Here is a 16,450-nt window from a genome sequence, read left to right as displayed (position 1 = left end):
GGGAAGAAGGGAAAGGAGAAAACCGGGAAAGCAACACTACTTGGTGTGGTATAGATAAGTACACTTTTAGGATACCTAGGAGTTTCCTTTCTTGTTGTTTTAAAAAAAGACATGTTCAGATCCCTAAAATTCACGCTATTTTTTTTCCAATGGGGTAGATGCTTCTGAACTTATACTTGGAGATGCCTCATTGGAAAATCAGATGTTTTCCATGGGCTTTGATTTGGCTAGCAGAGAAGACCCCAGAACATGGTCTCTGACTCTGCCTGGGGAGAAGCCCCCTTTTGCCTGTGGGATGGGCTCTCTGGACAAACTGTGTGTGGGGGGTGGGTTCCGGGGGCTTCATGGCAGTGCTGAAGCGAGGGAATGGTCGCAGACAGCGCAAATTCCTTGGAGAACTCCCTATTCACTCTATGCACCTTCCTTTCTGACAGAGGCAGCCTGCTTTCTGAAGCACCGCACCGAGCCGTGGCCCCTGCAACAGAGAATTCCCAGCCAACCAAGTACTCTCACTCTCCCTTACATCTGAGTCTTGCTTTTCCGACTATATTCCGCCGTGTACCAGGCTTAGTACAAGTCTTCAGGGTGAGGGGCTGAGCTGCAGAACCATTCTGCTATTAAATATATAGAGGTACTTTAAAAACCACCTCTGGACTATATAGCATGTGTTTGGGGTGGGGGGAGCCTTGTGTGTGTCTGGGAGAGACATGCGTGCGAGGGGAGAGGCCACATGGCTAGAGGCACTTTGGAAAGACACCTGGGTAACCAGATTGGCTTGGGCGGGCAGGCCAGTAGACAGAAGCCAACAGTGAAATGATCAAGAACAAAGGCCAAAGCTCCCCTGAACAGGAGGAGAAAGCCCATGAGCATGGGATACAAACAGGCCACGTGTGCAAATGTCTTGCAAGGATCCTGTTGTCCAGTGGGTACATACAAATAGGCCTGATGGGGCCGGGAAAGATGGCCAGTCCTGCCAAGTCCCAACCCCCTTCTCCCAGGAGCCACATGGCTCTATGAAGTACAGGGCAGAGCACGGGGACCTGTGGGCTGGGAAATAAGATTTCTGGGTAACTGTGAAAATTCTCGTATTTAGTTTGATTCTCTGGGAGGCGGGACTAAGGATTTCGAAATTTGAATAAGGTCTCTACTTCTTTGTCTTATCATTGGGAATGATGAGAAAATAAGTTTTGGGGGCACCTGGGTGGCTCAGTCAGAGCCTCAGACTTTGGCTCAGGTCATGATCTTGCAGTTCATGAGTTTGAGCCCCATGTTGAGCTCTGTGCTGACACCACAGAGTCTATAGCCTGCTTCAGATTCTGTGTCTCCTTCTTTCTCTGCCCCTTCCCTGCTCATGCTGTCTCTCTCTCTCTCAAAAATAAACATTAAAAAAATACATAAATAAAAGTCTTAAAAAAACAAAAAAAAAGGAAAAATAAGTTCTGAATGACAGCACGGGGAGTTTAAAACATCTGAAGATTGCTGGCCACCGTAGAGAGTGACGAAAGGGCACTGCCAGTTAGAGAGCAGAAGGGGGTCCTACTTGGCTGTGGAGGTGGAAGAAGGGGACCTAGCTAAGTGTCCCGTGAGACCCTTCCATCTCTGGGCCCTGACTACCCTAATCTTAGCTGGGTTTACCACATCCGGTCTCTCGGTCTGTAGTACCCCCATATTCCCTCCAGTGGTTATGTCCACATTAGTCCTTGTTCTCTACTCACAAGTGAACTCATTAGGAGAAGCTCCCAGAAGGCAGAGACTGGGTTGTCTCTTAACCCTGAGTGCCACAAGAGGCCCAAGACAGTGCTCAGGCTGCTACAGGCACACAAACAGAGCTGTAATTGAATGTCAAACATCCCGACAACTCTGAGGTGAAATGCATATCTCTCTTCTCTTAAAGCAGGGCTAATGGAAATGCCAGAGCTCAGAAACCGGGCCCTTGGTCTGCAATGGACCTCAAGTGGCTCAGGGCCAACCTGGCCTTTCTGGAAGGCAGGCTGTGGCCCCCACCACTTAGGGCAGGTCAGAAGGAGGCCTGCCAATGATAGGGAAGGAGCCAGTGGCTTGGAACTACTAGACAGATATGTGGACTGTGCCTTGACATGACCTATTTGGCTAGAGGAATCCTATTTTTTTTTTTTTTTTTTTTTTTTACTTATCAAAAATTCCATTTTAGGAAACAAAAGTAATTGATACAGTATCTGAAGGACATGTTTAATCTAGCCTGGAATTATTAAATTTTGACATCTCTTTGACAATGCCTTCACAATGGACAAGGAAGGGAAAAGACTGACCAGTCTTATTTCCTTGTGCTGGCCATATACAATGCAACTCTCTTCCTGTCACCAAAGTCCACTTCAACCAAGGCCAAGGGAGAGGGCACTGTTTCTAAGCCCCTCATGGAGAACTGTGTCTTCTCTGTGGCCCCATCCTGCCCTGCCTCTGGGATCAAGGGGTTTTCTTTAACGGTGCTCTGATGCCCTGCCTGCACACATCCCCAGATCTCCAGCTTTAATTCTCCTGAAGATCTCAGGTCTGGTGGTATCATCTGGCAGGTTTCAGGCTAGACCTGCCACACAAAGGACACATGTGAGCACCACTGGAGGCCTAGAAGCCCAGAGCCAGCACCCTTCATGGCCTGTGAGAGGCCCATTGTCAGCTGTAGGGGTAGAAAGACGGCATCAGCCCTTTTCTCCTCACTGCCATCTCAACTGCCCCCTCTCCTTATAGTATTCCAGCCTCTGGGAACCGGGTATCTCTGAGAGGCAGAAAACCCAAAGTACCCTGCCCCATGCCTTTAGCGGCCTACGGGGCTGCGGCTCCGATCCTGACAGTTGGGAGGCTTGGAGACTCACTCACACTCTCCTTACGCTGCCTTCCCTACTGCTGACCAAGGAAGCCCCAATCAGTTACTACCACTGACACAGATTTATAGAAATACACATTGGAAGAATTTTTTGGAAATAAAAAAAAAACCCATCAGGTTTTTCAATCTCTGGAAGGAAGCTGTGAATCTCTGTTGAAGCACAAAGCAAAAACATTCGGTAGATTCAGATTCACAGCACTGTCTTCTTTTTGAAAACAATTCAACAGTGAATGCTGGATAAAAGCAGAGTAATGAGGACGATCACTCCTGAGACTTGAGAACCTGAAATACACCATCGTCAATGATAATTAGACCCCAGGCTCCTGAGCCCTGGGCCAGCTTCTGTGAGTAGCTTAGCAACCAGGCCTTGCAGGGCTGTGCAGGGCGCAGTATCACCTTTCTCTACCTTCTCCTGCTTGCAGCGTTCAAGCATGGCTTTCATGGTCAAAGATGGGAAAACAGGACTTGTGGGACAAAGGGTATGATACGGTCTTCATCTTCAGGTACCCTTCTAAGGACACTGCCTAAAATCCAACTCACAACTAACGTCCGTAGACTCTTGAATACAGAGAACTGAGGGCTGTTGGAAGGGAAGGGGTGGGTCGGGGAATGGGCTAAATGGGTGATGGGCATGAAGGAGGGGACATTTCAGGATGAGCACCGGGTGTCATATGGAAGAGATGAATCACTGGGTTCTACTCCAGGAGCCAGGACTATACTCTGTGTTAACTAGCTTGAATAAAAAAACAAAAACGAACTAAGGTCGGTAGTAACATTTTAAAATGCGCTTTGTGTGAAAATTCTCATCAGTTTTAGGACTCTTGCCCCTCTTGCATTATTAAGCCATGACTTTCACCCCACAGTAATAGCCAATAAAGGACCAGAAAGTACTGCTTGCAAAATAACGCTCCCGACCATAAATACGTGCTCTACCTCACACCTCAGGGCCCAGCGTTCCAGAAAGGGTTGCTGGCACACTAGTTTCCGATGCTGGCACCCAGGCTGACTTGAGGTGTTCCCTTATTCTGTGATGCCACAGTTGGGGAGATAGAGTACCCTGCTAAAGGGCATGTGTGGTGCTGGATTTGGGGGTACCTCGCCCTGGATGTGTGAGTTTTGGGTCATTAACCTGGAAGCACATTTGACGCGGAGGGCAGCCTCGCGGTAGCTCGGTGTTTGTTCTCCCCACTGACACTTAACTGTGGGATGTGGGGAAGAAGGTGGGTGGTCTGTCTGGGTCTGCATGCAGCTGCCTCTCTGACAGCTGACCGCTTTACACGGGGTGCAGCTCAACCAAACAGAAGTCAAGACCTCAGACAGGCATATTAGTTTCTTTGCCAAGTCTACTTCTCCCATTTTCCTCTGTTTCTTAAACAACATTAGATGACACATCTGTAGGTTATTATGGAGTGTCAGTACTTCCCTATAGCTTTTTGGTCTCCCCTCTTCCCAATCCTGAATGGGGTAAAGTGTTTGCCGATTTGTACTCTCTTGTACTGTTAGACCTGTGGCACCTGGTCCTGAGACCCCACATGGTGGGGAAGAAGGCACTGCGTGGCTGCAGAGGAACTAGCAAGGTGTCTGCGGCCTTTGCCAGCTCCCTTCCTGGGCTCACATGCAGCAGAACCCAGACAAGACCCTGACGTCGAGATCGAGAAGGGCATCCATTTGTACATGGACACCTGTGTGGCTGAGTGCGGCTATTCTGAGGGTACTGGAGTTCGTCCAGTAAGGGGGTGTGAGGCTGGCTGTGGGGTAGTCAGCAGGAGACAGCAAGACCACCACAGGGAAGGGAGAGGCCAGGGGCAGGGCACCCAAGGGTGGGATGGGAGAAAGCGTGAGAGACGGTGGGGGACAGCAGGAGGGCCTGAACTGTTCTACCTGCGGAATCGGCTTCCAGGCCTGGCTGACGGTCTGCAACAGGGACCTAAAGACACTGGAGCTACCCCTCAAGAGCAGGGTGTTCACACTCGAGTTCAAACCAAAGCAAGTGGGAAGGCGCTTCGCGTTAACGTTCCATGTATTACCCAGAGGACATGTTAAAGGGTGTGAAAGTAGACCCAGGTGGTTGCCTTCACTGCTGAGTTGAAACTTTTAAGCAAATAAAAACAAAAATCTTTTAAACGAAAACTCTGAAAGCCCCAGACCTTAAGATGACAAGCGCTGCTTATTTTTCCCTTTGAAAAATGCGTACAAAATACAGATAATGGTTATAAAATGTCAGCTGCAATGGTTATTTGCTGGAACGCAAGGTCCACCACAGGAATTGCATCATGAGAGCCTGAGTGCAATTAGTGACAGGAAGGGGGGAAGAGGGGAAGGAGCGCTTGCAATGCAGGAGCAGGAGGGCTGTGTCACTGAGATGCAAAAGAAAATTGACAGTGAGGTTGTAAAAATGATGCAGCTTCAGAACCAAGTTGTTAGCCACAACGCAGTTTACATGAAGGTCAAATTCTTTCATGCCTTTAATTGTTTCTCACGTAGGACTGAAACATTAAGAGAAGCGTAATTCCCTCTCTCTCCACCCCCCATTTGTTTTTTTTTTTTGTTTTTTGTTTTGTTTTGTTTGTTTTTGGTGTTAATAGAGCATTATTAATTAACTCTCACTCTCAGGTCTTAAAAGCCTTTGCATCATTTTTATTTTCAACAAAAGTGAATCATCTTTTACAAAACCATGGCGTCCTGGCAAAGCTGCATCACTGGGATGGCTGAAAATACATTGCCCACGATTAAAACAAACAAAAGATTGGCTTGAGGAGTCCAGAGGTGGCTCAGTGCACCCATTACCTAAGGACGTCTAAAAACGATCCCGCCCCCGGAGCAGAGGCTCTGACTTCAGTGCCCACCCGAGCCTGTGCGCTGCCTACTAGACCTTTCCTTTTCCAAGACCCAGCTTTGACTTGGGGCAGTTTTGCTGGCCGGGGGCTACATGATGACCAGTGTATCCCACATTAGTAGCTTCTTCTGCAGACTATCCCCAGGGTTGTCCCGAGCCCCCCACCACCACGGGAGCGGCTTTCCCGCTTCTTTACCACTACCTCTTCTTCCCACCTGCCACTCTCCCCCACTGCTCCTGCCGCAACCCCCCGTGAGGCTACCCACTCCTCCTTCCACACCCACACGGCCAGGAGTGGCCTCTGGGAATCCCCAGGCCTTCCTGCAACAGAGGTGGCCTCCACCCGTCTGTCCCAGGGCCGCGAGCAGACCGAGGCCGCACATCTGCCTACCTTCTGGCCGAGGAAGAGGCTCTTGGTGGAGAGTACTGTGAAGCCATCGGCCGGCGTTCCCTCGGTGGTGCTGTCGGCGCTGGCTGCCTTGCTGACTTCGCCCTGCTTCTTCTTGCACAAATACAAGAGTCACTATGAGGCCCATACAGGCAGAGACCAAAGGAATCTGGGCTTTTCTAATGGGTAGGAAGCTCACAGGCCCTCCCCTTAATACTGCAGAAAACAGGAAACTAAAACACAACCAGTTTGGGGCCTGTCTCAGCTTGGGAGCTGCAGGCTCACTGTGAAGTCTGGGAGTTCTATGAGGACAGTTAGCTGTATTTGCATCACTTTGTCATGTAAACACACAGCTACTTAAAGGCAAAACTCTACTGTAGAATGATAATCGAGAACAACTATTTTTATAAGTTTAGGCCAATTAAGTATCTCTTACTTAAGGGTCTTTGCTTTCTCGATGTCTGCACACTATTCAAGTTGGAGGGGAAAAAGCGATCTGTTCCTGGTCACTAGTTCTCAAAGAGCAAAAATCAGACCAAGAACCCTAATCCTGCAACCTCTTCCAGCCCGGTAGGTAAGACACTCCCAACTGTCCTTCATGAAAACCAGCCTTGGAGAAGGATCCCTATGGTGGCTGTTGCTGAGTCCCGCTGCCCCTGGGGACTCCCCATCCTCATAGTGGGCATGGATATCAGCATCTCATGGGCCTCCTTCCAGCCCCAACCCGACTCAGATACGTATACCCTGGGGTTCCTAAGGGCCTTGCAAGGTCTGTTGTCCAGAGAGGTTTAATTCATTTCCAGATCCTCAACTTTCTCATGTACTTTTTCCTGAAAGTGATCTACCCTAAGTGATCTGCACAAGTGATAGAGGTCTCATGTCAGAACTCCCTGCACCACCACCCTTGTCCTGCTTCCCACAGTGACTAGTAGCCTGGCACACCCCCAGGGAGGGAAAAGGGATACAGGACTTTACCAGTCTTTCATGCATTTCTGTTAAGCATGAGGATTATAAGAGAAATGGGTATTCTGGCTCATTTGGGGATGTTCTGCATTCACATGTATCATACACTGAGGATAGCGGGAACAATGTCAATTTGTGTTTAGATACTTCACCTTTTCCCTTCCCAAGTACGATCAAAAAGGACATCACTCTTGAGAGATGCTCCAGTGTGAGGAAACCAAGAAAACAGGGGATGAAAGGTATCCCAGATGACCATGCATTTATGAAGGAAGGCTCTGGACCACAGACCCTGTCCACATGCCAACTTAGGGATTCAAATTCATTAACATATTAACATTTTTGCTTGCAATGAAAAAATAAGGGCTAGTTTTAGTCAACACTTTAACAAGAAGGAATGCTTTGACATTTAAGTTCTATGGCCAACCTCGAACATTTTCCATAAACGAAATGACCTAAATCCGAAGCTCCAAGGTTTTGATATAAATAAGAGAAGAATTATTTTATCAAGAAACAGGGTATTAGCAAAGATATGATAAAATGATCACTATTATGGCTTTCCTAATTCTTCCAGTACGCCAGACTGGACAAATGATAGACCAACAGTGAAAAAGGTATAACCCACAGTTACGTGGTAAGTCTTAGTAAGCCTATTTTTAATACACTTTCCAGGAAACAAGAAAGGGAAAGGCTGGGTGACAAATCCTTTCACTACTCAGATGTTTCTAATTCTGTGCTTTCAACAAAACGGGAGAAATACCAAAATGACTTAACAGATGAGAGATCATTAACAGACTGATGGAGTTAACAGTGCCAGTTTCTTAGTTGGGACAAATGTACCGGGGTTATGGAAGATGTCACAATGGGGAAACTGGTGAGGGGCATTCAGGAACACTCTGGACTTTCTCTGTAACTTTTCTGTCCATCTAAAACAATTGTGAAGTAAAACATACTAAAAGAAATTGATGACAGATTACTATGTGACTGCTGCCACATAATTCAAGAGTTCGGAGGATCGAGTGATATTGCTGTGCCCCGAAATGCTTTCCATTCCCATTCAACTACTTTCTGTGCGTAAGACATTCCAAGTACTTACACCTATAAATATCCAAATATAGGATGCTGAACCCTGTTTCATTTTATAAGTAACTGTCCTAGGAACCTGAGTGAATTATAAAAACGATCTCCATCTATCCCATTATAAGACACGGTTACGGGAAAAAAAAAAGATACAGTTGAGGGAATATTTTCCTTAATATTTATTAAATTTGCACAGTATTGGTGTGATCAACTGTGTGTTAATAAATGTGACAATGATCCAATCCTGTAGAATCCACAGCATTTAGTGGATTTGTGATCACAAGAAATTTTTTCCAAGTAAATTTAAATGTATACATATTATTTTTGTTCTGAACATCAAGAAAATACCAGCAGCATAAAATGTTTGACATTAGGATAAAATATTGTGGGACAAGTGAAAGGGAAATACAGGTTCAAGGAGAAAATTAATGTAAATGTGCTGCCTGTTAAAAAAGAGCTTGTCTGTATGTTTTTAAATGATGGTACTCCAAATCAACGTTGTATTTCAATTTCTTTGGATACATGTAAATGAGTGATGAAACAGTGTTTTGCATACCAAAAATTATACACTTCACAGATATTTAAATTTATTATGAAAAGTTTAGCTGTCAAAATTTAAATGTGTGAGATACAAAGATCTTCAAAATTGTTTTAGGATGTAGACAAGCAAAAACCTTTGAGAACCACTGCTCTACCCAGAGAGCGCAGTGCACGCAGGGGGTCCTCAGTAAACACTTGGGAATGGGGTACAGTTGATAAGTAGATAAGGATTTAGTGCTTATGCCCCCAAATACTTGGACTTTTAGAGGTGAGAAAGCCTTAACTTTCAGAATTTCAGGTATCCAAGAAAGGGAGCTGGTTTTACTAGAAGGGGCTGTGACGGCTTCTCTGGGACCCGGGTATAAGTCAGCAGCTGCCTATGAAGCCAAATTGTGAGGCTTAGCCTGTGATAATTAATCCTGGTGGCTTTCAGCAATGATTCATTTGCTCAGGGCCTCCACCATGAAGGCTGTTGCCCATGCTGTACACTGGGACAACCACTAGGGGAAAACGATAGGAAGCTTCCTCAAAAAATTACAAGTAGAACTACCATATGATCCAGCAATTCCACTTCTGGGAATAAAACCAAAGGAAACAAAAATCCTGTGTCAAAGAGAGAACCATACCCCCTGATCACAGCAGCATCATTTATAACGGGCAACACACAGACACAATCTAAGTGTCCACAGAGAGACGAATGGGTAAAGAACTGTGGTATATATATACTGAAATATTCAGCCATAAAAAAAGAAGAAAATCCTGACAGGAAGCCCACAGAGCTCCAAAAACTATGAACCCAAAGAGACCCACACCAAGACACATTATAATTAAAATGTCACAAGTTAAAGATTTTTGACAAGGAGAGAATCTTCTAAGTGGCAAGAGAAAAACAACTTGTTGTTTTCATACAAGGGAACCCCCATCCGACTATCAGATTTTCAGCAGAAATTTGTAGGCCAGAAGGGAGAAGCACAATATATTCCAAGTACTGAAAATTAAAACAACTTCCAACCAAGAATACTCTACCTGGCCAAGGTGTCCTTTGAAATAGAGAAATAAGTCTCCAGACAAGCAAAAGCTAAAGGAGTTCATCACCACTAAACTAGCCTTATAAGAAATGTTTTTAAAAGGACTTCTTTAAGCTGAAAAGAAAGGAGTGCTATTAGTAATAGGAAAATAAATGAGAGCAGAACTCTCACTAGTAAAGGTAAATCTATACTAAAGGTAGAGAATTAACTGCTTAGAAAGCTAATATGAATGTTAAGACACAAGAGTAGTAAAAATAACTGCGATAATTAGTTAAGGGATGCACAAGATTAAAACACATAAAGTGTGACATCAATAACATAAAATGTTGAGAGGGTAAAAATGTAGAGTTTGAGAATGTGTTCAAACTTATGTTATTAGCTTAAAATAAACTGTTATAGGTTGTTCTATAAACCTGTGTGTCCATGATAAACACAAAGCAAAACCCTACAGTAAATGCACAAAAGATAAATCTATACCACTAAAAACAATAATCAAATCACAAAGGCAGAGAGCAAGAGAGGTAGAAAGGAACAGAAGAACTACAAAATAGCCAGAAAACAACATAATGGCAACAAGTACATACCTGTCAATAATTTCTTTTGAACTAAACTTTCCAACCAAAAGACAGGGAGGCTAAATGGATAAACACAAGACTGATCAGGGCACCTGGGTTGCTCAGTCTGTTGAGCGTCCTACTTAAGCATAGGTCATGATCTCGCGGTTTGTGGGTTCCAGCCCCGCATCGGGCTCTGTGCTGACAGCTCAGAGCCTGGAGCCTGCTTCAGATTCTGTGTGTCTCCCTCTGTCTGCCCCTTCCCTGCTCACACACTCTCTCTCTCCCTCAAAAATAAACAAACATAAAAAAAAAAAAAACCCACAAGACTCATCTATATGGTGCCTCCAAGAGGCTTACTTCACAAGGACAAGACAGACTGAAAGTGAAATGATGGAAAAATATTTTTCATGTAACTAGAAACCAAAAGGAGGCTGGGGTACCTGTACATGTATCAGGTAAAATATTCTTTAAAAAAAAGACTACAATAACAGATAATGAAGGCTATTACATGATAAATGTGTCAATCCCACCAGAAGATATTTGTATATATTTCATAAATTCCGTGAACATTTATGCACCCAATCCAAGAGCACATAAATATATCAAGCAAACACTAAGAAACCTAAAGTCAGAAGTAGAAAGCAATACAATAATAATAGGGGACATTATACCTCCATTTTCATCAATAGATAGATCAACCAGACAGAAAAATCAATGACACATTAGACCAGGTGGACTTAATAGATATATTCAGAACATTCCACCCAAAAGTAATAGAATACACATTCCTCTCAAATGCACATAGAACATTCTGTGGTAAAGATCATATTTTAGGACACAAAACACATCTTAATAGATTTGAGAAGACTGAAATTGTATCAATCATCTTTTCTGATCACAGTGCCAAGAAACTAGAAGTCAATTACAAATAAAAAAAAATGAAAGATTCAAATATGTGGAGATTAAACTACATACTACTCAACAACCAGCGGGTCAAGAAGAAATCAAAAGAGAAATAAAAAGATACCTTGAGACAAAGGGAAACGGAAATACAACATGCCAAAACTTACGAGATGCAACAAAAGCAGTTCTAAGAGGAAAAGTGTATATCAACACAGGCTGCTTCAAACAAACAAGAGAGGGGCGCCCAGGTGGCTCAGTCGGTAAAGCGTCTGACTTTGGCTCAGGTCATGATCTCGCGGTTTGTGAGTTCGAGCCCTGCGTCGGGCTCTGTGCTGACAGCTTGGACCCCAGAGCCTGCTTCACATTATGTGTCTCCCTCTCTCTCTGCCCCTTCCCTGCTCATGCTCTGTCTCTCTCTGTCTCAAAAATAAATAAACAATAAAGTTAAAAAAAAAAAACAAAAACAAGAGAAAGCTCAAACAATATAATCTTACACCAAAGGAAACCAGAAAAAAGAAAAAGGAACAAATGAAGCCCCAAATTAGTAGAAAGAAGGAAATAATACAGATCAGCACAGCAACACATAGACAAAAATAGAAAAGATAAATTAACCTAAGAGCTAGTCCTCTGAAAAGATAAACAAAACTGACAAATCTTTGGCTAGACTAAGAAAAAACCCAGAGGAGTCAAATAAATAAATCAGAAATAAAAGAGATGTTACAACTGATACCACATAAATACAAAGGATTTTAAGAGATGACTATGAACAATTATATGCCAAAAAAATTGGACAACCTAGAAGAAATGGACCAATTCCTAGAAACACACAGACTACCAACACTGAATCATGAAGAAATAAAAATCTCAACAGTCCGATTACTAGTAAAGGTATACAGCATCAGTCATCGAAAACCTCACAACCAACCAACAGAAGTCCAGGACCAGGTTTCAATGGTTAATTCTAATAAACATTTAAAGAAGAATGAATACCAATCCTTCTAAAACTTCCAAAATATAAGAGGACATTTCCAAACTCATTTTATAAGGCCAGCACTACCCCGATACCAAAACCAGACAAAGATGCCATAAGAAAAGTAAATTACAAGCCAATATCCCTGATGAACACAGATGCAAGCCACTCAACAAAATACTAACAAATGAATTTGACAATGCGTTAAAAGGATCATATACCATGATCAAGTGGGATTTATTGTGGGGGATGTAAGGGTGGTTCAATATCCCACAAATCCATCAAAGTGATACACCACATTAACAAATGAAGGGTAAAAAAACCCCCCACAAACCTATGATCACCTAAACAAATGCAGAACAAGCCTTTGACAAAATTCAACATCCGTTTATGATAAAAAATCTCAACAAACTGGGTATAGAAGGAACATACCTCAACATATCAAAAGCCATAAATGTCAAGCCCACAGCTAACTTCATATTCATTAGTGAAAAGCTGAAAGCTTTTCCTCTAAGATCAGAAACAAGATAACAATACCCATTGTTGCCACTTTTATTCTAATATATATTAGAATATATATACATATATACATATACACACACACATACTATATATGTGTATATGTATATATGTATATATATGCTATACATATAGTGTATATGTGTATATATATACACAGTATGTATGTGTGTGTATATATATATATATTACATATATATTACATATATATATTACATATATATTATATATATATTATATATATATTATATATATATATATAATATATATATATGTATTTTATTCTAATACTATATTAGAAGTCCTAGCCAGAGCAATTAGGCAAGGAAAAGAAAAGGCATCCAATTCAGAAAGAAGTAAAACTGTCTCAGTCTGCAAATAGCATGATATTATATATAGAAAACCCAAAAGACTCCATCAAAAACCTGTTAGAATAGAGGCACCTGGGTGGCTCAGTCAGTTAAGCATCTGACTTCGGCTGAGGTCATGATCTCACGGGTCGTGAGTTCGAGCCCCACATCAGGTTCTGTGCTGACAGCTCAGAGCACAGAGCCTGCTTGAGATTCTGTGTGTGTGTCTCTCTCTCTTTGCCTCTCCCCTGCTCACATTCTATCTCTCTCAAAAATAAGTATACATTTAAAAACTTAGAATAAATGGATTCAATAAAGTTTCATGACACCAGATTAATATACAGAAATCTGTTGCATCTGTATATGCTAATAACAATTATCATAAACAGAAATTAAGAAAATAATCCCATTTACAGTTGCATCAAAAAATAAAATATTTACAAATAAATTTAACCAAAAAGGCAAAAAACTATATCCTCAAAACTCTAGTACATTAATTAAAGAAATTGAACCAGACACAAATAAATGGAAAGATATTCTGTGCTCATGGACTGAAAGGATTAATATTGTTAAAATGTTAATACTACCCAAAGCAATCTACAGATTCAATGCAATCTGTATCAAAATTCCAATGGCATTTCTTATGGAAACAGAACAAACAATATTAAGATTTACATGAAATCACAAAAGACTCCAAAAGCCAAAGCCATCTTGACAAAGGAGAACAAAACAGAAGTCATCATGCTCCCTGACTTCAAATTATATTACAAAGCTATGAGATACAAGTGTAATCAAAACAGTATGGTATCAACACGAAAACAGACACACAGACCAGTGAAACAGAATGGAGAGCCCAGAAATAAACCCACATATACATTATGAATTCATGACATAAGAGCCAAGACTATACAACGGGGAAAGGGCAGTCACTGCAATTAAACAATGTTGGGAAAATAGGATAGCCACGTGCAAAAGGATGAAGCTGTACCGCCATTTTACATAATACACAAAAATTAACTCAAAATGGATTAAAGACTAGAATGCAAGTCCAGAAACCAAGAAACTCCTAGAAAACAGATGGTAAGCTCGTTGTTAATGCTCTTGGCAATGATGTTTAGTATATGATATCATAAGCAAAGGCAATGAAAGCAAAATAAAAAATGGGACTACACCAAACTAAAAAGATTCTGCAGAGCAAAGGAACCATCAACAAAATGAAAAGGCCACCTTCAGAGAAATTATTTGCAAATCATATACAGACAGGCCCTGATTTTGAATTTTTCTGCTTTCCAATGGTGCAAAAGCTATATGCATTCAGTAGAAAGTACACTTTTAATTTTAAATTTTGATATTTTTCCCCAGGATAGCAATGTGCAGTACTATACTCTCTCGTGATGTTGGACATCAACATGTAGCCACAGCACCCAGTCAGTCACACAGTCATGATGGTAAATGATTGACAGACTTACGCAAACATTCTGTACCCATAGAACCATTCTGTTTTTCACTTTCAGTACAGTATTCAATAAGTTACATGAAATATTCAACACTTTATTATAAAATAGGCTTTGGGTTAAATGATTTTGTCCAACTGTCGGCTAATAAGTGTTCTGAGCACGTTTACAGTAGGCCGGGCTAAAGCTATGAAGTATGGTAATTATGTGTATTAAATGCACTTTCAACCTAATGATATTTTCAACTTACAATGGTTTTATCATGACACAACCCCATCATAAGTCAAGGAAAATCTGTATCTGATAAGGGGTTAATATCCAAAATATATAAAGAACTCATACAACTTAATAGCAAAAGAAAAAGAATTTTTTTTATTAAAAAGTGGTCAGAGACCTAACTGTGAGACCTGAAACCATAAAGAGCCTCGAAGAGAACAGAGGCAGTAACTTCTTTGACATCAGCTGCAGCAACTTCTTTCCAGCTATGTCGCCTGAGGCAAGGGAAAGAAAAGCAAAAATAAACTGCTGGGACTGCATCAAAACAAAAAGCTTCTGTGCTGGGAAGGGAACAATCAACAAAACTAAAAGACAATCTACAGAATGGGATATTTGCAAACGTCCTATCTCAAAAAGGATTAGTATCCAAAATATATAAAGAACTTAAAAAACTCAACACCCCAAAATGAAAAATCCAATTAAAAACTAGGCAGAAGACATGAATAGACATTTTTCCAAAGAAAATATCCAGATGGCCAAAAGACACATGAAAAGCTGCTCATGATCACTCATCATCAGAGAAACACAAATCAAAACTACAATGACATATAACCTTGCACCTGTCAGAATAGCTAAAATCAACAACGCAAGAAACAACAGGTGTTGGCGAGGGTGTGGAGAAAGGGAACCCTCTTGCTATGTTGACTGGAATGCAAACTGGTGCAGCCACTGTGGAAAACAGTTTGGGGGTTCCTCAAAAAGTTAAAAATGGAACTACCCTATTATCCAAAAAACACAAAAATACTAATTTAAAGGGACACATGCACTCCGATATTTATAGCAGCATTATCTACAATAACCAAATTATGGAAACAGCCCAAGTATCCAGTGACGAACGGATGAAGAAGATGTGGTATATGTTCACAGTGGAATGTTACTCAACCATCAAAAACAATGAAATCTTGCCATTTGCAATGATGTGGAGGGAGCTAGAGAATGTTATGCTAAGCAAAATAAGTCAGAGAAAGACAGATACCGTATGATTTCACTCATCTGTGGAATTTAAGAAACTAAACAAATGAGCAAAGGGAAAAAAACAGACAGGCAAACCAAGAGATAGTCTCTTAACTGTAGAGAACAAATTGATGGTTACCAGAGGGGGAATGGGGGGGGGGGGGATGGGCTAAATGGGTGATGGGGAACAAGGAGTGCTCATGTCATGATGAGCACTGGGTATTGTATGGAAGTGTTAAATTACTAATTGTTCCCCTGAAACTGATATTATTACACTGTATGTTAAATAACTGGAATTTAAGTAAAAACTTAAAAAAAAAAAAAGTGGTCAGAGAATCTGAATACACACTCTTCCAAAGAAGACATACAGACAGCCAACAAGTATGTGAAACGGTGCTCAATATAACTCATCACCAGATACATGCAAATCCAATCCACAGTGAGGTATCTATCGCCTCACACGTGTTAGGCTATTATCAAAAAGATAAGAAATAGTTAAGTGCTGGTAAGGACATGGAGAAAGGGGGAGTTCCTTGTGCACTGTGGTTTGAAATGTAAATTGGTGCAGCCACCATGGGAAACATTATGGAGGTTCCTCAGAAAATTAAATAGAACTACCATATGATCCAACAATTTTTACTTCTAAAGAAAAAACACCAACTCAAGAATATATGTGCACCTGCAGGGTTACTGCAGCATTATGTATAATAGCCAAGTAATGAAAATAACCTGAGTATCCATCAATGAAAACATGGCTAAAGACAATGTGAAAATT

General features: G+C 41.7%; 1 protein-coding gene across 4 annotated transcripts in view; it reads right to left on the bottom strand.

Annotated features, from left to right (window-relative positions):
• Positions 1-16,450, bottom strand: part of LOC131515334 (core histone macro-H2A.1) — a 76,324-nt gene that overhangs the window by 19,543 nt on the left and 40,331 nt on the right. For 2 of the 4 annotated variants that reach the window (XM_058736120.1, XM_058736109.1), the window contains exon 5: positions 6,088-6,198. In XM_058736120.1, coding sequence (XP_058592103.1) covers positions 6,088-6,198 — 111 coding nt within the window. The remainder of the gene's footprint in view (positions 1-6,087; positions 6,199-16,450) is intronic. The other 2 variants (XM_058736122.1, XM_058736115.1) reach the window with 1 other exon arrangement.

The sequence above is a fragment of the Neofelis nebulosa genome, chromosome 1, assembly GCF_028018385.1.
Source record: "Neofelis nebulosa isolate mNeoNeb1 chromosome 1, mNeoNeb1.pri, whole genome shotgun sequence".
Taxonomy (NCBI): domain Eukaryota; kingdom Metazoa; phylum Chordata; class Mammalia; order Carnivora; family Felidae; genus Neofelis; species Neofelis nebulosa.
The sequence above is the reverse complement of the archived record's forward strand: the minus strand, read 5'-3'. Positions and strand labels throughout refer to the sequence as shown.